Raw genomic sequence first — 23,292 nt, forward strand, 5'->3', positions numbered from 1 at the left:
AGGCGCTGGAATTCACCCCTTTCTTAGTAAGAGCGGAGATCGGAGATGTAAGAGATTAAAAATTCAGGATGAACGGACGATAGAAATTAGCAAATCCAAGGAAGCGCTGTATAGCACGAAGACCCTGTGGAGTGGATACCATAACAACAGTACCTACACAGACAGAGCCCAGGACTGCAACGGGGAATGGGAAGCACTGGCAGCAGATCACCGCTGAGCACGGCACCGGGAACCGCGGCGGTAAGCAGGGGAACAGCGGCGCACAGCAGCACTGTTGATGGAGCTGGTACTGCTACAACCCCACCCCCCAACCCCGCCACAGCAGCCATGGCAGTGAAAAGAGAGCGCAGATGGCCCCCCTGGTCAGAACTGCGAGAGGATCGACGATGGCACAGATAGGCAGCGGCCAACTGACTACATAGGATGTCTCTATAGTAGTTCAATTTGTCCTTTCTCTCAGCAGGTGTAAAAAAGGCCCCAATTTTAGACCGGTAACGAGGGTCCAACAAGGTGGAAATCCAGAAGTCATCGAATGGCGACAATTCGGCTGTCACTACCCAAGCAAGTGAGCATGCAGCGGGCCATTTGAGCAAGTGACTCAGAGGGACTCCCTGCCTCGATCTCCACTACATACTGCCACAGTGTGCCTGGGTCATCTGCCGTGTCTTACTCATCTCCCTCTTGCTCCTCTGGTTGCTCCTGCTCCTCATCTCCTGGCACCTGTGTAGAAAAATCACCCATTTCGCTACACATTGCTTGTGCTCCAATGTCCTCCTCCTCCTCCAGTTCAGCCCCCACAGGGCTCATGTGGCTGTGAGATGTAGGCGCCACGTATCCAGTTGCCTGACCAGCCAAATTTACCAGCATCTGTTCCAGGATATGAAGCAGTGAAATGACGTTGTTCATCCCATAGTCCTGGTGACTGTCAAAAAACCTGGCATCCTCAAAGGACCTGAGCAAACGGCAGGTGTCATGCATGAGCTGCCACTGGCTGACATCGAAGTTACACAGGGGAGTGCTCCTGTCCGCTTGGATCATCAAGAAATCGTTTATGGCCTTTCTCTGTTCATATAGTCGGTCCAACATATGGCGGATGGAATTCCAACTGGTGGAAACGTTGTATATCAGCCTACATTGGGGGACGCCGTTCTGCCGCTGCAGCTCAAGGAAGGTGTGCTTGGCGGTGTACGAGTGGCTGAAGTACATGCAAAGTTTCCTGGCCATTTTTAGGATGTCTTGCAGATGGATGGAAGACTTCAGGAACCGCTTGACAACCAGATTTAACACGTGCGCCATGCAGGACGCATGGCTCAGCCCTCCTTGACGCAGCGCCGACACCATGTTCTTCCCGTTGTCGGTCACCATGGTTTCGATTTTGATTTGTCGCAGAGAAAGCCAGGATTAAATTTCTTGATGAGGGACATGGAGCAGTTCCTCCCCTGTGTAACTCTGTTTGCCCAGGCAAACGAGGTGTAGAACAGCGTGACACCGCCATGCCCTGCACATGTGGTATGCTGGAGGAGCACTGTGAATTCTCCCTGCAGTGGAGGCTAAGGACGCGATGGTGGATGAGGAGGCAGAGGCGGACATTGTCGCAGGACCAACGGCGTGAGAATGTGGAGGGGGAGGCGGCGTTATCTTGCCAAGTTGCTGGTGTGGCTGGGCCGGAACCACATTCCCCCAGTGGGCTGTAAAGGACATGTATTGTCCCGGACCGTAGTTACAGCTACATATTTGTGCAGGGCTGGTACTGCCTTTTTTGCAAAGAAATTACGGCTTGGGACTCTCTACCTCGGCTCAGCACAAGCCATCATTTCTCTGAAAGATGCAGGGTCCACCGCTTGGAAAGGGAGGGACTGCAGTACCAGCAACTTGGCCAGGAGCACATTCAGCTTCTGTGCCATAGGATGACCACACGCGTATTGCTGTCTCTTGGCAATCGCTTCGGTGATCGACTGCTGACGAAATGAGTGAAGAGGAGTAGGAGGACGAGGAGCAGGAGCATCAGGACCAGTAGATGATGGGAAGAACAGACAGCTACCTTCGACTGAGGTGGTGGAGCTAATGTCACTTTGGACAAAGTGGATGACCCAGTCAACCATTCAAGCACCGCTGGGTTGCTGGTCAAGACACGACCGCTAGATGACACTAGCCTCTCGAAGTGATCCCTGCTGCCATGCCCCCTTACTCTGCTGTCACCTGTGCCTGCGCCAGAAACATTTAGGGACTCTGCCCTCCCCTGTGCAGGGCCTGGCACTTCTCTGTCTGACATACTGTTAGATCAAATAAATAAATAAAAAGGAAATTAATACACCCCAAAAACTTTTTTTTCACTAATACACCCCAAGAACATATAACTGCACCGCTGAACAGCTAATAAGACTTTTTTTTTCCACTAATACACCCCAAAAAAAGGCTGTAATTTGGTCACTTCCCCGCACAACGGCTAACAAGCCTTTTTTCACTAATACACCACAAAAAAGGCTTTAGAAGATATAACTGCACCGCTGAATGGCAAATAAGCCCATTTTTCCAATAATACACCCCAAAAAAGGCTTCAGAACATATAACTGCACCGCTGAACGGCTAATAAGACGTAGAAATATTTCCTAGTAATACACCCTGTTAATGGCTGTATCACACAGCACTTGCACCCCAATAACAAGCGAGGTTTGCTGGAATTATAGAGATATCATCTGTTGCAAACCTAAAAGCAGCAGTATAATGGCAATTTGGATCCCCAGTCAGTGCAGCAAGGTGTAATAGAATTGCTCCTATTACCCAGGCTGTACACTCCCCTATTGGACCCTGTTCTCCTTTTATAGTGTGGAATAATTCCTCCCTATCCTTTCCCTACACTTCTAATGATCTTTCCCTGAACTTCTACTCAGCCCAAAAAAAGTTTTAAAGTCTTTTCTACCACTTTCCCTAGCGCTTGTCATGTCTTCCCTGCACTAAGTACACCGAAAATGGCTGAATACAAGATGGCTGAGGCTATTTATAGGGCTGTGACATCACAGGGCTGGCTGGCTGCTGATTGGCTGCATGCATGGGATTGTGGGTGATCCTTTGTTCCCAGAGTTCTTTGCTCCATGTCCTAACACATGCAGCAGCAATTTTTCCCGAAATTCGGATCAAATTTCACTTCGTCAACTTCGATTCGCTCATCTCTAGTGATAATCAATGCTAAGGTTAAAGACAGTCATACACTTCTCATAGTTGTTTGGGTGAATGCTCCACCAGCCGACCCCCCATACACATGCAAGCTCAGTTAGCAGAGCATGAATGTGTATTCAACGGAGAGGGGGGAATAAGCATCTACCAGACACCTTTGACTGTGGCCTATCTGCCTTGAGAACAAAGGTTTAGGCATGTTTAAATTAAGTCCAATCCTTCTTTCTCCTAACATCATCTGTCAGGGGAATGTTGAGACACCTACATATACATAAGATACTCAACTGGCCCCGCCGAAATGGTCTTATTTTGCCGACTCTGCGCACCTTAAAGAGGACTGGTCACCTCTCCTGACATGTCTGTTTTAGTCACAACTTGCATTCCCCATGTAATAACAATTCTGGAGCATATGTTCTTATGCCATTCTTCTACTATTTTTGCTAGAAGTTTATAGATAAAAAGGTACAGGTGGAAGTTACCAGTTGGGGGTGTATCCCTACACAATCTGACACCATCCATTCAGTGCTGCCAGTGTCAGACTGTGCAGAGACACCCTCCCCAACAGGCACAAGATAGAGTCATAGGAATAGATGCTCCAGCATTGTTAATTAGATGGGGAATACAATTAGTAACTAAAACAAATATGTCAGGAGAGGTGACAGGTTCTCTTTACAAAAAACATTAGACACCATCTTTCCTTTACCTAACCAGAATGTATTACCGGACAGAGATAAACGATCACAGTACCTTCAGGCCTCCACATCTTACCTCTACAATAGGTCCTTTGATTGTCGAAACTTTGTAACAAATCCAGAGTGGGGTACAAATCATAGACGACAGTGCTAGCAGCCAGCCCACAGCATCCCCCCACCAGGGGTAAGTATAACGCTTGTTATACTGAAGAGGAGTGTATTTCACCAGTGAGAAGATAAATGTGGCCTGGGGAATAAAAAAAAAAACTTAGGTGAAATTGTGCTAAACATACTACAGCTGCACCACCTTCCACCAGATTAATAATACCACCATCTCACCAGGCACACCGCAGGAGTAATAAACAACCAGCAGTATTTGATAATGGGCAAGGGTCTGTAGCCAATCATATGTTCCACATTGTCGTAGAAGTTATCGGCACCTATAGAACCAAAAGAGTATATTTAAATTCATTGTACACTGTCTAATCCAGAGCCTAGTGGAGCATCTAGACTGCTCCTACTACCCATACCCAACTAATCTGGCCCAAGAGGAAGTTATACCAATCCTTCCTAACAAAGCAGGGAGAAGGTACCTGAGGGCATAGCTGGGTTGCTGCACCACTATAATAATGTTCTTAAGGTAATACTACTTACCATATACCCAACCAATGCAGAGGGTCTCAAAGATGGCGACAAACAGCAGGCACATTCCACTGGCAGCATAATAGTCAAATAGCTGAAACACATACATGCCACCCTGGGTGGATACAACAACATAAGTGTTAGGATTATTTAGAAGATACTGATGCAAAGTAATGTCATCCTTCAAGAGTCACATCTTCATGACTCAAATAATGATACATTCATGCTGCTCCATGATGCCATTCATCAGTCCCATTGAGACCACACCACTCGATGTTCTTATCTCCTGCTCATGATAAACCATTCCAACACTACAATCTTCTTAGACACCGTATCAAACAAAAGCGGTATGAACCAGCCCTCAAGGTTACTTTACTGCCTTATCGCCTACAATAATTGTCAACGTTGGTGAGTAACCAGTATAAGTGCTCCAGTCCTGGTAGGTGAAAGGAGGAGCATGCACCAATACCAGAATAAGGGAATACACTTAAAAGCCATCATGTTTTATTGCTACATTCTTCATTCCATACCTCTGTCAACATGACAAGACCAATAAGGAAGGAGAAGATGCAGACAACCAGGATAAGTAGCTCACGGCGGTTCTTTTTGCGAAAGGTCCTGGGATACATGTCCACCAAAGAGGTGACCAGGCTCTCCACACACACAAACTGAAGAAAGGACAAAAATGGGAAAACATATCAATATAGACCATAACTAAGGAGGCTATTGCATAGTTTGCATGCTTCTTTATATACAGTAGATATAATGTATGTGTTCTTCTGTATTTAAGTGACACTAAAGCTTACAATTATCCTCACTCTATTTGATGTTTTTAGGTATGCAATCTAATATACAAGATTTGTTCTTCCTTTCCTTTCCTCTAGGGATTAGCTACTGTGTCTCAAGATAAGTGGTGCAAGATGACCAGCTTTGGAATACAAATTGTTTGCATTACCTGCAACACCCAACAGATCATCTCTGGAAATCTCCATCCAAGATTGTCGGTAAAGAAACATGCAACTGTAATGTAGTTTAGCTTACCTGGATTGGTGTTCTGATACTGTATATCTCACATCTTAAATTCTGAGAACCTCCAGAAACATCTGATAACATGCATGCTGGTTATATTAGCAGCTCCTTAGCATGGTGCAGTATTATAAGCCATTGACTTTAGATTTTGTGTCCTTCTGTAGTCTGATCCTGCAATCAACTCTTTTCCATCTGTCCCCTACTTCTTGCTAACCTAACCTAAAGTATGTTAACATAAAGTAAGGAATGGTATGGATGGAAATATAGATCAGACTACAGAAGGTTTGTTTGTGGTAGGTTACCATGAAAAACATAGATTAATTGAAGCAATAAAAAATGAGAGTGTACATAGCCTTTACAACTACAAATATCTCATAGTTTATACAAGGGTACCTGACTGTCCAGACCCAGAAGAATGACCATGATGAAGAAGAAACAGGCCCAAAGTGGAGAGAATGGCATCATAGAAACAGCTCGGGGGTAGGCAATAAAAGCTAAACCTGGACCTGGAAAACGAGATAATGGAAAATAGTCTTATCTAGGTTTCAAATGCAGATTCCACTGTCTATGACTGTGTTAGCAAAACTCACATATTTTGTCTTAAATTGATAATCTCATGTATTTAATTTTAGTCTTATTAATTAGATTACCATCTGTAATTAAAAAAAATATGTACATTAACTATTTGCAAACACTTTCTTATTGGCGGCCATATTGGAAACGTACACGTCCTCTCTTTATTATCTGTATAAACAGTGCAGCACAGTGTGTGTGCTTTATGGCAGCTGCAATGAGTGGGAACTAAAGATCAACTCTGAATGCCTTTTTTGTTTATTAAGCATCCCACTTATTTTGGGCTAAAACCTTTAAAACAATATTGATGACATATCTTCAGCACAGCTCATCAATAGAAGATCATGGGGGTCTGCTCTGTTCAAAGTGCAGTGCGCTTGCTTGGTTAATGCAGCTCAGCTATCATTCAAGTGAATGCATCCATTTGTGTTGACTTTGTCTATTTCTGTACTGGATTCAACACTGTGTCCCCATCTTCATTGTGATTCAAGATTGCTTTTATTTCACTTATCCTCCACATTTTGCGGGATTGATGGAGTTGTAAAATTGTTGTGGCTTACTCAGTGCTTTACTAAATAAATCTCCCTAGCAAATTGTCTTGAGGCAAAGCTCTCTCCAATGTGTTCTAGGTAGAACCTTTTCTACACCTTTTACTCAATGACCCTCCAGAAGATATTGGACTAATAAGTGGAAGAGTGGATAGGGCTATTGATTTTGCACATCGCTACCATAGGTTGATCAGCCACAGAAAATGTTAACCCCTATATGGTCTTTATTAAAACATTTACACAGTTTGTCCTCTTTCAGTTTTACTGCATCTGCAGACTGTTAGGGCTCAGAGGAGACAAATCTCTAGTTCCCTGACAGCTCATCAACACACATTTAAGCAAAATTCTTATCAGTTTAATAAGAATTAAGCTTAAAGATGTTGTCCAGCCCATTGAAGTAAATTCCAGCACCAACTTCCGGCAACGAAGATACACCCGAACAGCTGATAGGACGGGGGTGGCGCGTCAGACCCTCACCAATCAGCAAGTTATGGCTTATCCTGAGGATAGCCCACCACTTAGCAAAATACAACTTTTTTAAATGAGTGTTTAAAAGCTGTTAGAAAAGTAAAAATAAACTACAAATTGGCGTGGTAATGAAAAGCAAAAAGTGCTCAACCCCATATGCAGTGGCGCATCTATACAGGGGGGTAGATCCTGCACTTGTGGTCCACTGCTAATGGCCATCCCCTGCAAAAATGCATAGAATGGAGGATGCCAGCAGCGGACCACAAGTACCGCAATAGACATCCTACACAGGATAGCAAATGTGTGGATGTGATAAACAAACAAACAAAATAACAATAACTTTTACAAAGACAGATGCACTCTGCGGTCTTACTAAACCCTCATACTGATGTAAAATTGAGAGATTAGCCAACATATCCTACTGTGGAGGACATGTCTGAGGCCGAGCACCGCACCACAGTAGGATATGTAATCTCTCAATTTTACATCAGTATGAGGGTTTAGTAAGACCGCAGAATGCACCTGTCTTTGTAAAAGTTATTATTTTATTCGAAAGTAAAAATAATACAGCTATCTGACAAATCTGAAAATACAACAATGAACCTCTGTATAGTTTTATTCTGCAGTCATATTCCCTCCTATAGGTCCTCTGTTTCTGGCTAACCTACTAAATATACATTAGCACAATGTAGGGGCCAAATGGAAGAAAATTTGAGGGGAGTATGGAATGGGATCATGAGCTGAGCCCACTCCATACACAGCGGGTTCCAGCTGCATTATACAACTGGCACCTGCCTGCTGTATGTCGGATCAGAGAGAAAACCAATCCCAGTTGTTTAACTCAGATGCCACAGTCAATAACAACAGTGGCATCTGAGCAGCTAGACAGTGGAAGGAAGCTACATCATCCTTTGATAGGATCCGCCATGGTTAAAAGGAATCTCTCATCAGTGACCTCCCTATCCAACTGTTTGCATAGACACATAACTGTAGTTCATCTGATTGAAGAGCTGCTTTTAATTTGTTGATTTGAGGCTCTGTTCCCAAGTTATGATAACTTTTCCTACTATGCAAATTGAGCATTTTGGGCAGTGAGAAAGTTGACGTTGCTCTGGTTGCACCAAGGTTTGCTCCTTTCTGTGGCCAACCCCTCCCTTGCTGTGCTGATTGACAGTGTTAAGCAGTGGCAAAGCAGAGTGGCCACAGAAAGGAGTAGAGCTCAGGTGCAATTAGAGCAATGGTGATGCCCTCATTGCACCAAATGCCTAATTTGAATATTAGGAAAAATATTAGGAAAAATAATTACAGGTTCAAGTCCCCTAAGGGAACTAAAAGTAAAAATCAATTTAAAGAGCATCTGTCGGCAGTTTTGCACCTGCGGAACTGTCTGGCATCTGTGTTGGTCCCTCATTGCTGAGAAAAATGATGTTTTAATATATGCAAATGACCCAAATATCAATGGCCAAATCAAATTTTTTTCACCCCACAAATAATGTCCCAAAAACTTGTCCCACAAAAAAACTCATATGGTGATGTTGATGGAAAAAGAAAAAAAGTTTATTGCCCTTGGAAGACGAGAAGGAAAAATCGAATACAAAATTTCCAAAATTGACCTGGTCCTGCAGGGTTTGATTTAGGTCTGCTACAAAGTTTCTTCATTTTATCATTATATAATTATCAGGACAATTATCAGAAAGTGGCCACAAATATCAGTGCTCTATTGAATTCTTGGGCTTAATGATCTAAATAATGGAATAATGGCATCTATCATTACAGATTTCTAATTGATTTCTGAACAGTGCTAGCAGTATTCATGCTGGGGACATTCAACTACTACTTACCTATATACTATCATAAAAAAAGAAACATAAATCTACTAACCAGATTCTGCCACCTCCGATATTGGCACACCTTGCTCTTCTGCCATAAAACCCAAGATGGAAAAGATGGCGAATCCAGCCACGAAACTTGTGCCGCTATTCAGAAAGCATAAAGCGATGCAATCTCTGCCAGAATATAAGAACAATACAGATTTTCACCACCTATATACGGTATGTCTCTAGTCAAATGTGGCTGTATTGGCAGGAAGTCAGAATAGAAGTAGGTTCCTGCTGAGACCGCCAAATGATATTTAATTATAACTTCATTTTAAGGCTGTTTCCAACCAGGCCCACTTTACTAAAGGCTTTGATGTACGGCCTACTGAATTAGATATTGTAGAGTAGATTTTAGAGTACTAATTGTTGATGCATTTTTTTGCAGTAAATAACTCTCACAAGATGTGCTCACATTTTCTTATATAAAGCATCTAAGGGACATCTTTGAGGTAAATGAGGGACAGCTTTGAGGTAAATGGACAGGTAGACAATGTCACAATGAAGGTGTATGTAATATATACTGTATATACACTCACCTAAAGAATTATTAGGAACACCATACTAATACGGTGTTGGACCCCCTTTTGACTTCATTCTACGTGGCATTGATTCAACAAGGTGCTGATAGCATTCTTTAGAAATGTTGGCCCATATTGATAGGATAGCATCTTGCAGTTGATGGAGATTTGAGGGATGCACATCCAGGGCACGAAGCTCCCGTTCCACCACATCCCAAAGATGCTCTATTGGGCTGAGATCTGGTGACTGTGGGGGCCATTTTAGTGCAGTGAACTCATTGTCATGTTCAAGAAACCAATTTGAAATGATTCGAGCTTTGTGACATGGTGCATTATCCTGCTGGAAGTAGCCATCAGAGGATGGATACATGTTCTCATTCTGTTTACGCCAAATTCGGACTCTACCATTTGAATGTCTCACAGAAATCGAGACTCATCAGACCAGGCAACATTTTTCCAGTCTTCAACAGTCCAATTTTGGTGAGCTCGTGCAAATTGTAGCCTCTTTTTCCTATTTGTAGTGGAGATGAGTGGTACCCGGTGGGGTCTTCTGCTGTTGTAGCCCATCCGCCTCAAGGTTGTGCATGTTGTGGCTTCACAAATGCTTTGCTGCATACCTTGGTTGTAACGAGTGGTTATTTCAGTCAACGTTGCTCTTCTATCAGCTTGAATCAGTCGGCCCATTCTCCTCTGACCTCTAGCATCCACAAGGCATTTTTGCCCACAGGACTGCCACATACTGGATGTTTTTCCCTTTTCACACCATTCTTTGTAAACCCTAGAAATGGTTGTGCGTGAAAATCCCAGTAACTGAGCAGATTGTGAAATACTCAGACCGGCCCGTCTGGCACCAACAACCATGCCACGCTCAAAATTGCTTAAATCACCTTTCTTTCCCATTCTGACATTCAGTTTGGAGTTCAGGAGATTGTCTTGACCAGGACCACCCCCCTAAATGCATTGAAGCAACTGCCATGTGATTGGTTGACTAGATAATTGCATTAATGAGAAACAGAACAGGTGTTCCTAATAATTCTTTAGGTGAGTGTATATATTTATATATGCTATTAATGCTCTACAAATTAAAGTACCAGCGAGCATGTCATCTTATAAATAATTACCTATAGCAGTTGTTGTGATATTGATTGTAGCTTCCCAATGCTGTCAGACATCCCAAGCAAATGGCAAAGGAGAAAAAGATCTGTGTTCCAGCGTCCATCCAGACCTGCCGAGCACAGTCTGGTGAATGGCAAATATAAGATCAGTTGATAAAGGACACATCTGCTCCTCATGTCCCTAACCGATTCATGTCAGCCATGGGATTGGACACCACTAATCCCAAAATAAAGTAGCTCCTTCATTTTGAGATCAGTGGTGCCCAAGCACATGGCTGGCACAATTCAAATTTAATAGATTAATCATTCATTTTTAATATGCAAAGTTCAATCAACAAACCAGCTGACAGATTTTTGATGAATGAAGATCAGCAGTCGGAGGACAATGAGTACTGGAGAAGATGGGTCACTTCTAGTGTTGAGCGAACTTGTGTTTAAAGTTCGACGTCTAAAGTTCGGGTTCAGGTTATTGAAGAATACCGTTATGGATTCTGCTACCACGGACCATAACGGAATTTAGAATCCATAATGCGATTCTTCGATAACTCGAACCCGAACTTTAGATGCCGAACTTAAAAAACAAGTTCGCTCAACACTAGTCACTACTAAAACACTTCTCATACAAACATTAAAGGGGAAATCCCATAATCAATGTAGAAAATGAAAATCAGACATCATATAGTACGTGACAATCTCTTTGTAACAAAGCTACAACCAGCTCTGTACCTCATATGGATCTAGAGCTGCCCCATTCATTGCTCCAATTGTTTTGCTAAATGTATTTCATGCTAGTAGCTCAGGGGTTTATCCTTGCTTAGGAGGTGTGTCCTGTAACTTTCACAGGTTCTAACAGAAGATAGTGCTGGAGGCAGGTGAAGGATGGAACTGAGCATGTGTGACCAACTCAGCAAGGTGGACAGAGACATGAGGAAAAGAACAAACATCAGGTGCAGCTATACAGATAGATTTTATTGAATAACTCAGTGGCTAGTATACTGAATGTTTACTTATATGCTTTAAAAATGTAGAATATTTTTCATGGGACAAACCTTTTTAATTTAAAACAAATATCGTGCAGCCCACAGAAGCAGCATGGTCTGTCTCTATGGATGGTTTTTACACTAGCTCTACTGGTTCAGTTACAAAATGCCCCAGGTTTGGACCCCTAGTAATCTTGACTTCTGCAGAATATATTCAATAGATTGACTGTCACATGATTTGATAGATTTGTATTATTATGCTTTTTGTTTTACTTAGGTTGCATTTCCATTTTTAAAGAAAAAAATCTGATTAACAATGCAGCCTGATATAGGAAATTGCATAGCAGCTGCAGTTTGCATTCTCTGGTGTCTGCACAGTGCCATTACAGTTTTAAGCACATTTGTCTCCTATCTTTCAGGCTGATTGCTAAGGATACACTGCCTAACAACCACAGTCATCAGGCAGTATGACCCAAGCGCCCAGTCTGCCTGCGGATTGCTTTGATTTGCAACACAAGGCACACTTGCCAATAAACTAGGACCAAAGAAGAGGCTAAAAGAAGTTGGTGTACTGAAGCCACACTTATCTCGTTCATCTGTATTTTAATCCGATTTTTGCCACAAATGAGCATAGCTAAAACAAACCAAAGAACCAAAAAATTCTAACTAATAAAAAGAAATTGCAGAATTTTTCCATATCGCTGACTCCAATCAGCTTGTTCTCTGGATTGTACTTGGCCTGAAGAATGTTTTCAACCAAAGGAAGGCCCCTGCCAGGCTCAGATATGTGTAAATATCAGGATTCTGACAGCACACAGCTTTCACTCTATGCCACCCTGTTGGGCTCAGCAAGATATGCTCAACGGCTGTCAATCTGGTTCACTGCAGGAAAAACTATTGTCCTTGTGAACTTGCCCCTTCACAGGCATAATGCTGCAAATTGCGCCATCACATAACTTGAAAATGAATGCAACACAAGCCAATTATTTAACCAGTCTGCAGACTTCTGCTATTTGGCCGTGGTCCTCCAGACTCATGACAGTCATGAGTAGAGAATCAAGGACCTACAGTCCTCCATAGGTGGAGTTACTTGACCATAACATCCTAAAGGGTAACTCCACCCAAAATACAGGATGCTCCTCTACATTAGGTGTGGGTATTATAAATTTAGAACAAGCATCTACAAGACACCCCATGATAAGATTTTTTTCTCTTGCAAGAGACCCATTCTACTCTTCATGTATATCAATGAGTGTGCTTCCCTAATGCTAGTAAGTACGCTGGTTATAGACATGAGATTTTTGTTAGTCGATTAGGTGAAACAAATATTTGATAGAATGGATTTATTCATCCCTATAATTTTACTTGAGATAGGTGGTGTCATAAGTGTTTGTCAGCCCTCTATCTCCCTCTTCCATAGAGATGATGACCATGACTATTGGCGGATACAGAGGTTTGGAGACAACAATCTTATTTTTTTGGTTAGCTTACTATGCTTACTATACTCATCTTAAAGGGTTTTTCCAGATTCTAGATAATTGATAACCTACCTTCAGTATAAGTCATTAATATCAGTTTAGCGAGAGTCCCTCACCTGGGGCCCTCCCCAATCAGCTATTTTCAGCAGACTGGCACTGGAAAAAAAACTGAGTGGACAGGGGCAGAAGCAGAAAGCTCTATTCAATGTGTAGTAGCCGTTGCAGTGTATTGCAGCTTGGCTTTCCTTCACTTCAATATCTAGAATCCAGAAAACCCCTTTAACAGTGATTGTTACTGAACAAAAGACAACTCCACCTGAACGTTTCCGATAAATTTTACTACTCTTGGGGTAATAATAATTGTTATTGCTAACAGTCATTATTTGCGAATGTATCTTGTGAAACATCATCACATTTATGCGCAGCTTTAGTAGAAGATATCTGCCTAATGCAGTGACATTCATCTTTAATCACCTGCGGATCCTGAAGCCGGCTGAGGTCTGGGTACAGGTAGAACTGAATGCCTTGCAGAGCACCAGGCAATGAGACCCCTCGGATAAGCAAAACAATCAGCATCAAGTAAGGAAAAGTTGCCGTAAAGTAAACAACCTGCAGAAAAAAAAATTCTCACTCGAATTTGATAGTCACAAATAGAGATGAGCGAATCGAATCCCACAAAGTGGAAGTTGATCCGAATTTCAGGATAAATTAGATTTGCTTCAAAGCTGAATTTCCTCGTGCTTCGTGTAAGCTAATCGGTTTAACCTGAAATAGTGCAAAAAACTAAAAAAAATCATTCTTACCTCCTCCATTTGTTCGCGACGGGCCGCCAGCCACCATCTTGATTGAAGATCTAGCCACATGATGACGGAATCTCACGCTGTGCGAGATTTCACTCCAGATCTTCAAGCAAGATGGCAGTGGCCAGCCCGTCCCGAGCAAATGGAGGCGATAAGTTTGATAAAAAAAAAAAATATGTTAATTTCACACTGTTTTTACACTCAGATGCTGCGATCATGTATGAACGCGGCATCTGAGGGGTACAATGATGGGGGGGCGCTATTTTGTAAAAGTCGGTGAATCCGCCGAATGAAACTTTTGAAAAATTCGCTCATCTCTAGTCACAAAGGGGTTTTCTGGTAATAATTACATTTTATCTAATGCCTTCTGGCTGCCTCCTGAAAAAGAAGACTGATACTTACCTGCTCCCCACTGCTGCGGTCCTCCACGCTGTCTCCACTGTTTCCATCTTCCAGTCCCCACAGTGTTTACATCCGGCAATGCATGGCCATGTTCACATGCTCCGCTGCAGCCATTAACTGGTTTCAGTGGTGACGTGCTGCTGGTGGCCACATTAACCCTGAAGCCAGTTATTGGCTGCAGCGGAGCATGTAACCTAGCCCATGCACCACCAGATGTAAACACTGTGGAAGATGGAGACAGTGGAGGCAGCGTGGAGGACTGGAACAGCGGGGAGCAGGTTAGTATTATTCTTCTGTTCAGGAGGCAGGCTGTGGATATTAGATAAAATGTAATTATTACCTGAAAACCTCTAAGCGTAGCATTTCTTCAACTTTTTCAAGCACCTCACTAGGGTGTAGATGAGGGACAATCTATACAATATGCACTTTTAAAAAATAAATATGAATGTAATTGTCCAGTCAAGGGATGTACAAAAAGTCTAGGGCTCCTGGGCTAGGATTTATGATGGCAAGCCATGTGTGGTCATCTAAAGAGGAGTTCCACTTACACATGAGCTTGGTGGTGTCCAAGCTCATGGTTCACACGTCTTTGTGATTTGATAGATCTAAATGTAATTCATTTTAGGGTTGGATGCATATGCTGAAGATCTTGGGCTGTGGAGTACAGATGGAAATTCTGCAGCATTTCACAGTAGCAATAAGGGGGATGAAACGTAATTAAAACTACAAATTACTTAGCTATAAATTACTTCCCATATGGCTGTAAACTTTTAAAGGCTGTAAACTCCTTTCCTACTTCGTCCTCCTCCTCTGGCTTGGAGATCTCGCGCGAGCGCTGGTCAACGCCAGGCCTGCACATGCGCACTGTTAAGATCTGTGCCTCTGCCCATAGTGGGCAGAGCAGTGGGCATACGCAGGCCCAGCGGTGGCCGGCGCTCATGCGAGATCTCTAAGCCAGAGGAGGAGGATGAAGTAGGAGTGGAGGGCGGGCCAGAGGACTGCAAGGGAAGCGGTTATCTGGGCACATAGCTGAGGGACCTGGGCACTCGCAACAGCTAATTTGCATAACTTTATAAAGCACTTTTTTCAGGATCTCTACGTGGGACAGACACAAGAGAGGTACTATTTTAATGGGGGGGCAAACGTTCTATAACGCGATCTGAGCGGTGTAAACCACTCAGAGTAGGTAACAGACTCCCTTTAAAGCTCAACTTTTAGTCAAACGGCTGCATAATGAAAGCCTTAAATGTGGACTTTGGCTTATTTCAAAGAAAATGCACTCACCTTTCCAGTTGATTTAACCCCCTTCCAGATACAGAAGTAGCAGATTATCCAGGCCAGCAGGAGACACAGAGCAAGCTCCCAACGTAGGCTCCCGATCTGATCAATGCCATCTGATATGCTAAGTACTCGCCTCCTGGAGAGAAGATAGGGATTTACTTGGTTTGTGTGGAATCAAGTAATATAACACTTATTAAGGTTTGATAACAACTAGGGATAAGCGAACTTCATATTTTGAAGTTTGAGTTCGGGTTGGGGTATATGCTGAATTGCATTATGGATTCCGTTACCACGGACCATAACGCAATTTCATGGCAGAATGCATAACGGAATGCCTTTAGAGACATTCCGTCATAATAGAAGTCGATGGCCTGCATATGCTGGAGCCCCCAAACACGAACTTCAAAATATGAAGTTCGCTCATCCCTAGTAACAACCCATAAGGAATCAATTACAGTTCCCACAGAATAGGAATGTATCCTGTGCATGAATTATGACCAGAGCAGAATCTGGATATTCATAGAAAGGATGTTGCAACGTGTGAACCCAGTATACATCAGAGGGAAAAGTCCTAGACAAGGACATTCACTGATACTTTAAAAGGGGTTGTCTCACTGCTGCAAATGCCATTTATCGTGTAGACAAAGTTAATGCAAGGCACTTACTAATGTAAGTTCACACTAAAGGAAAAAGCACCGGCCTCCGTGGAGGCCGGGACAGTGGAAGTGCGTATAGGCACTCATGAGCAGCAGCTCCTGTCCCGGGCACCTCATATCTGTGTTGTAGCAGTGGCCGTAATCCCTGGAAATGAGCAGTGTATAATACGATGGAAAAATTAATCGAGCCAGCAAAGGAGGCAATATGGACAATCCAGTGGTGTAACTAGAGTGTTATGGGCCACAGTGCAAACTTTGGATCGGGCCCCGCCTCCATTTTTACAAAGAGGCGGCAGATTTTCTTTACATTAAGGGCTTTTTCACACGGATGCCGTGCAGGTAATCTGCTGCGTGAAGGAGAGCCAAGCCCCGTTCCGGACAGCAGAGACACGGAGCAGTAACATGACTGATAATGCCCCGTGCCTCTCTGTGATCTATTTACTACAAAATCAGGGTGAGATAAAGTTGTCACTGTGATTTTGTAATAAAAAGATCACAGAGAGGCACGGGGCATTATCAATCATGTTAATGCTCTGTGTCTGGAAGGGGCTTGGCTATTTCACGCAGCGGATTACCCTCACAGGATCCGCTCATGTTAAAGAGCCCTAAGCCCAATGCATGGCTACACTCACCCAGTCCTAATAAAATCTGGTCCTACCTCATCCAGGGTGTCGCTGGCGTCGGCGTAATGTCTACTGGATCCAGAACAAGGTCCCTGAGGTGATAGAGAAAAAAAGAATAATCACATAAGGAAGGGACGGTGACTGCCCCTGTGAAATCCCCAGCAGGGGGCGCTGTGCTGGTCCTGTAAGACTGAGCTATGCCAATGCATAGCAGGGTAATCTAGGACATTTCCCCCTAAGTGCTACCACACAGTACTAATGCCTACATTGTGGCCCCTCACAGTAATTAAGCCCACCTTGTGGTCCCTTCAAAATAGTTATGTCCTCCTTGTGGCCCCTCAAAGCAGTTATGCCCAACTTTGTTCCTGTCACAGTAGTTATGCCCAGATATGTGCCCCCTCACAGTAGTTATGCCCAGATATGTGCCTCCTCACAGTAGTTATGCCCAGATATGTGCCTCCTCACAGTAGTTATAGCCAGATATGTGCCTCCTCACAGTAGTTATGCCAGATATGTGTCCCCTCACAGTAGTTATGCCAGATTTGTGCCCCCTCACAGTAGTTATGCCAGATTTGTGCCCCCTCACAGTGGTTATGCCAGGTATGTGCCCCCTCACCATAGTTATGCCAGATATGTGCCCCCTCACAGTGGCTGTGGACATATATGTGCCCCCTCACAGTAGTTATGCCAGATATGTGCCCCCTCACAGTAGTTATTCCAGATTAGGTGTCCCCTCACAGTAGTTATTCCAGATTAGGTGCCCCCTCACAGTAGTTATTCCAGATTAGGCCGCCCCCTCAGTAAAGATGTCCACTTTTGTGCCCCCTAACTCTAGTTGTTGCCCCCATTTTGCCTCCTGTCCGCAGCTTTATGGGAAAAAAAACACACACTTACCCTCTTCCCTGATGACGTGCGCTGCTGGCTGTGCTGGAGGCCGATTCCCGGGCCTTCAGCGCTCCTCTCACAGCCAGCAGCGCGATGTGCGGCCAGCAGGGGGAGCGCCGGAGATCAAAAGAAAAGTGAAGCAGGGAGCGGAGAGGTCTCCCTGCTTTAATCTGAAAACGAACAGCCCGGCAGTAACAAGAACTACCGGGTGAGTACCCCCCCTTCCTTGCCTCTACGCTCCCCCCTGCGGCCCTTATGTTTGAAGAGCGCTCTGATAGGGCCCGGAATTCTCACTGTACTTCATGCCGGGCCCCGTCAGAGCGCTCCCATTACACGTGAGTGCAGCAGGCCCCCTCCCCCCGCCGGGCCCGGTCGCACCCTCTGCGACTGCGATCGTTACGCCCCTGGTACAATCACAACACATCAGTAAGTGTCTTGCATTAACTTTCTCTAGATGACAAATGCTATTTGCTGAAGTAAGACAACCCCTTGAAGGTGCCCATTTTACATGGGCCAATGATTGGGGCAATTATCAAGAAGAATTATTCCTTGCAACATTCCTTCCTGATACTTACCCTGTGTAAAGGTGTCACCAATCACCAAATGAACAAGCAAATGCTCATTCATTAGTTGAAGGCATTGCTGGTAATATCACCTAAAACATAATTTCTGTTTAAACACCATACAGCGAAGGTGATTGCTGCAACAAGCAGGTAACTATTGGGAACAAATGGTTAGTTCCTGATAATTGCCTTCGGTGTCGGCCTGTGTAAAGGGCCCTCAAGTGTCCAGGATGGTCAGAAAGCAGCCTTCAACTTACTCCCAAAACTCAATGACGCTGGATGTTCCATTTATTGTCATGTTGTGAGTGTTGTTGCTCTTGTGAAAATCTATACAGTTCTCTGAGGAAATAAATGTGATAGCATGATGAAGAGAAAATATTCAGTATACAAGAATATAGCTAATTTAATACTGCTCCCTTTGTACAGTAATATAAGGTAAATGTAATTACAATCATACTGTCTCCTATGTACAAGAATATAACTACTATAATACTGCCTCCTATGTACAAGAATATAACTACTATAATACTTCCTCCTATGTACAAGAATATAACTACTATAATACTGCCTCCTATGTACAAGAATATAACTACTATAATACTTCCTCCCATGTACAAGAATATAACTACTATAATGCTGCCTCTTATGTACAAGAATATAACTACTACAATACTGCCTCCTATGTACAAGAATATAACTACTATAATATTGCCTCCTATGTACAAGAATATAACTACTATAATACTTCCTCCTATGTACAAGAATATAACTACTATAATACTGCCTCCTATGTACAAGAATATAACTACTATAATACTTCCTCCCATGTACAAGAATATAACCACTATAATACTGCCTCCTATGTACAAGAATATAACTACTATAATACTGCTCCTATGTACAAGAATATAACTACTATAATATTGCCTCCTATGTACAAGAATATAACTACTATAAAATGGTCCCCTATGTATAAGAATATAACTACAATAATTAGTGTTGATCGAGCACCAAAATACTTGTGTGCTCGGGTGCTCTGGCGAAACACATTGGTATGCCCCTGTGCTCTATCGAGCACCCAAGCACAATGGAAGTCAATGGGAGAACCCCAGGCACCCTCTGCTCGGAAGAGAAGAGGGTGTCTGGTTCACAAAAAAAGGTTAGAAATTGATGGAAACCCCATCAAAATGGTTTGGAAACAGCATTAAGAGGATAGCTGGATGCGTCTTGGACTCCTATTATCTACGGCATACAATAGACAACCACACAAAGGCTATATGCCAATAGCCAGGTATATGCAAGTCATCAATCTATCCATGAGACAGATGACAGGCTTAGTCAGCATATCTTACAATGGCAGCCTTGTGCAATCTGAGACATCTGACTAAGAGCCAGTAAGCCTCAAAGTTACTTCAGATCTGTTGGATGGCTTGGGTGGACCTGCGCACCTAGATTAATATCATTAGGGAGACAAAAAGTTTTCTCATTGTCCTAACATAATATTCAATAACCTTTCTATACAGTTTTGTCATGTAAAAACAAATTTGCCTAAACATGGTCGTATGGGAAAGACATGCAAATGAGCAGAATCTGCCTTGTTTTTCAGCTGAAAAAACATTTGAATGGAAAATTTGCGATCTACACTAGACGATTACTCTTGTCATAAGACTATGAAACCAATAGATGGAGCTGTTCAGGAGTAGTGTAGATCACGAATTTTCCATGCAAATGGTTTTTCAGCTGAAAACGGCATGTCTTTCCCATATGCCCATGTTTATGCAAATGAGTTTTTACATGACAAAACTGTAAAGAAAGGTTATTGAATATTATGTTAGGACACTCAGAAAACTGTCTCCCTAAATGTTTTTTTACAGTAGAAATTGATTTATGAAGTTATTATGCAAAGTCTCGCAAGACTTCGCGAACTAATAACTTTGGCTCATCGGAGCCAATACATTCTAATACTGTACGGAGTATTATACGAATCGACTTCGGATGTTTCATCCGAAGTCGATTCGCTCATCCTTAACTATAATACTGCTTCTTATGTACAAAAATATAACTACTATAATACTGCCCCCCCCATGTACAAGAATATAACTACTATAATACTGCTCCTATGTACAAGAATATAGACACGCCCCCCTTAGCTTCAGCAGAAAAGACACTACCCTTTAGCTGTCAGCTTGATCTAGCAGAACAATGAATGGGGAGATCTCTGGATCCATGTGAGGTACAGGGCTGGTTCTAGCTTTGTTAGAAAGAGATTGACATGCACTATATGATCTCTGATTTCCATTTTCTACATAAGTCATGGGATAACCCCTTTAAGGTTGCCACCTGACCGGTATTTCACTGGCAAGGCCGATATTTTACTCAGCCTGCCGGTGCCAGTATATTCTTTGTACCGGCAATGATAATGGCTGGTAATTTTATTATTGACGCCGGAATAGGACAAGGGAAGAGTCATCTGCATTATATAAGATTGCCGCTTTGCGCGTGACCACTGCTCCTTTTAGACAGGATGAGGATCGCAGTTACTTACACGGCACAGCAGGCTGTAGGAGGAGGCTGACTGAGGCAGACCGCAACGGAGCGCGCCGTGCCCTGAGCCCTCTGCTCTGGACATAGGAGGAGGAAGACTGTTTTTTTTTTTTTTAGGTATGAGAATGCTAAACTGATGAGTGGCTTGCTTTAGTGGCACTGGCAATTGCAGACAGTGAATCAGTGCAAAAGTGAAAGGCATGCTCTCCCCCCCAAAAGCAAATTAATACCACAACTTCGTGCTGAAGTGACTTACTGGGGGCACTAATGGGGGCATTACTATTACTGGAGGCAGTAATAGGGGCATTACTATTACTGGAGGCAGTAATGGGGGCATTACTATTACAGGGCACAATACTGGGGGCATTACTATTACTGGGGGGCACTAATGGGGGCATTACTATTACTGGGCGGTACTACTGGGGGCATTACTATTACTGGGGGGCACTAATGGGGGCATTACTATTACTGGGGGCACTAATGGGGGCATTACTATTACTGGGCGGTACTACTGAGGGAATTACTATTACTGGAGGGCACTAATGGGGGCATTACTATTACTGGGGGGCACTACTGTTACTTGGGGCACTAATGGGGGCATAATTAATTCTGGGGGCGCTATGGGAGGCATTATTAATTCTGAGGGGCACTAACAGAGGCATTAATATTACATGGGGGCTCTATTAATACTGTAAGCCACATTATGACATAGCGACTTAATACTCAGTGTTAAGCCACGCCCTCATAATCACAACCCCTTTGGGGTGTGGCTTAACTTGGCCGGTACTTTTTGTTGGGAAAGGTGGCAACCCTCGTCATTGGTTCAGTCTGGCAATGTATCCTTCAACCAAAAAACGTGCCCCCCTGGTATATAGGGTGGCCACTGGCTTCACCCCAGAGAGCCGGACCTCACAGGCCACGCCACTGTGAAGCCACGCCCCCCCATCGCCGAGCAGGGGGGGAAACGGGGGAGGAGAGGGAAGAACTTCTTGAATGGAAGGTGAGCTGGGGGCAGCCGGGGTGCTTCTCTCCCCCTCTCAGCCACAGGGAGACATGTCTGCGGCTCTAGTCACTGACTGGGGGTGAGAGAAGCCTCAGTCAGTTGCTGCAGCTCACGCTCAGACAGCGCAATGCTGCTGTCTGAGCGTGAGCTACTGAAGGGGTGGACATCCCTGTGTCCGTCCAGGCCCTGCGCCGGACGGAGGACAGGGTGCCAGGAAACCAGACTGTCCGGCCTAAAACCGGATGTCTGGCCACCCTACTGGTGTAGCTCCTAGGTTTAAAAGGTACATCTGCCAGGACATGTGATGACATCATCACAGGTCCTTCAACCCCTAACAGCAAGTATTAGAAGTTCACTATCAGCTCTGCATTGGTCCATACAGACTGGAAAGGAGTGGTAAGAGGAGGTCCTCCACTTTTCTCTTCATTTGCTCCCTACCTATGCCCTGTTTTTATTCATTGCTCACTCATACATAATACTTCAGACAGTTACAGTGACCATTACCTCAGGAATCTCACACACAGTGACCATAATGTATAACTGACCATATATATCTGTACACACTGCACCTATTATACCTTGTCTGTCTTAAATCAATACACTGCTCTGTATATGTGTGTGTGTATATATATATAGATATATATATATATAGTGACACAGTGAGAGATTTTGTCTGGGAAAACAGGTATTTTCCTCCCAGCATGTGCTGCTGGGCTGATTTACAGCCAGGATTTTAAGTGCCGGTCCGGGTTTTGGCAGCACCTGGCTGTCCTTAAATTGGCAGCTGGGCTCAGAAACGAGGTCTCTGTGTTGGGATCTGGGAGCCTTGTGTCTGGATGAAGGCTTGCTACCTGTTTGGCGTAAAAACAGGTTGGTGCTGCTATGGTCTTTGAGGCAGAATTGCCGCATGGTCTGAATTAATACCACCACCGCAAGGTGACTTTTTGTTTGATTATGACTGCTTGTTTTGTCACTTGCCTAAAGTGTGAATAAAACTCTGAACTGTTTGATCCAAAGAACTTGTTGTTGCCTCAATACTGAGTCCGCTAATCCTGCCGACCAAAGCGAAACTCCACAATATATATATACACACACACTGCATATATTACACAGTATTATAGATGCTTTAATTTATACCTCACGTCAATACACTGCTGTATTTACTATATACAGTGGATATAAAAAGTCTACACACCCCTGTTAAAATGTCAAGTTTCTGTGCTGTAAAAAAAATGAGGCAACGATAAATCATTTCAGAACTTTTTCCACCTTTAATGTGCCCTATGAACTGTACCACTCAATTGAAAAACAAACTGAAATCTTTTAGGTGGAGGGAAGAAAACAAAAAAAACTAAAATAATGTGGTTGCATAAGTGTACACACCCTCTTATAACTGGGGATGTAGCTGTGTTCAGAATTAAGCAATCACATTCAAAATCAT

At 43.5% G+C, this 23,292-nt stretch overlaps 1 protein-coding gene across 2 annotated transcripts in view; it reads right to left on the reverse strand.

The window, feature by feature from the left end:
* Window positions 1-23,292, reverse strand: part of LOC121004237 (sodium- and chloride-dependent GABA transporter 2-like) — a 112,488-nt gene that overhangs the window by 18,980 nt on the left and 70,216 nt on the right. For both annotated transcript variants that reach the window (XM_040436406.1, XM_040436399.1), the window contains exons 5-14: window positions 18,562-18,643; window positions 15,581-15,713; window positions 13,569-13,703; window positions 10,643-10,746; window positions 9,008-9,132; window positions 5,931-6,043; window positions 5,039-5,176; window positions 4,521-4,623; window positions 4,206-4,306; window positions 3,943-4,113 (exon numbers count right to left, since the gene is read on the reverse strand). In XM_040436406.1, the coding sequence (XP_040292340.1) occupies window positions 3,943-4,113; window positions 4,206-4,306; window positions 4,521-4,623; window positions 5,039-5,176; window positions 5,931-6,043; window positions 9,008-9,132; window positions 10,643-10,746; window positions 13,569-13,703; window positions 15,581-15,713; window positions 18,562-18,643 (1,205 nt within the window). The remainder of the gene's footprint in view (window positions 1-3,942; window positions 4,114-4,205; window positions 4,307-4,520; window positions 4,624-5,038; window positions 5,177-5,930; window positions 6,044-9,007; window positions 9,133-10,642; window positions 10,747-13,568; window positions 13,704-15,580; window positions 15,714-18,561; window positions 18,644-23,292) is intronic.

Source organism: Bufo bufo, chromosome 1, assembly GCF_905171765.1.
Source record: "Bufo bufo chromosome 1, aBufBuf1.1, whole genome shotgun sequence".
Lineage (NCBI taxonomy): Eukaryota > Metazoa > Chordata > Amphibia > Anura > Bufonidae > Bufo > Bufo bufo.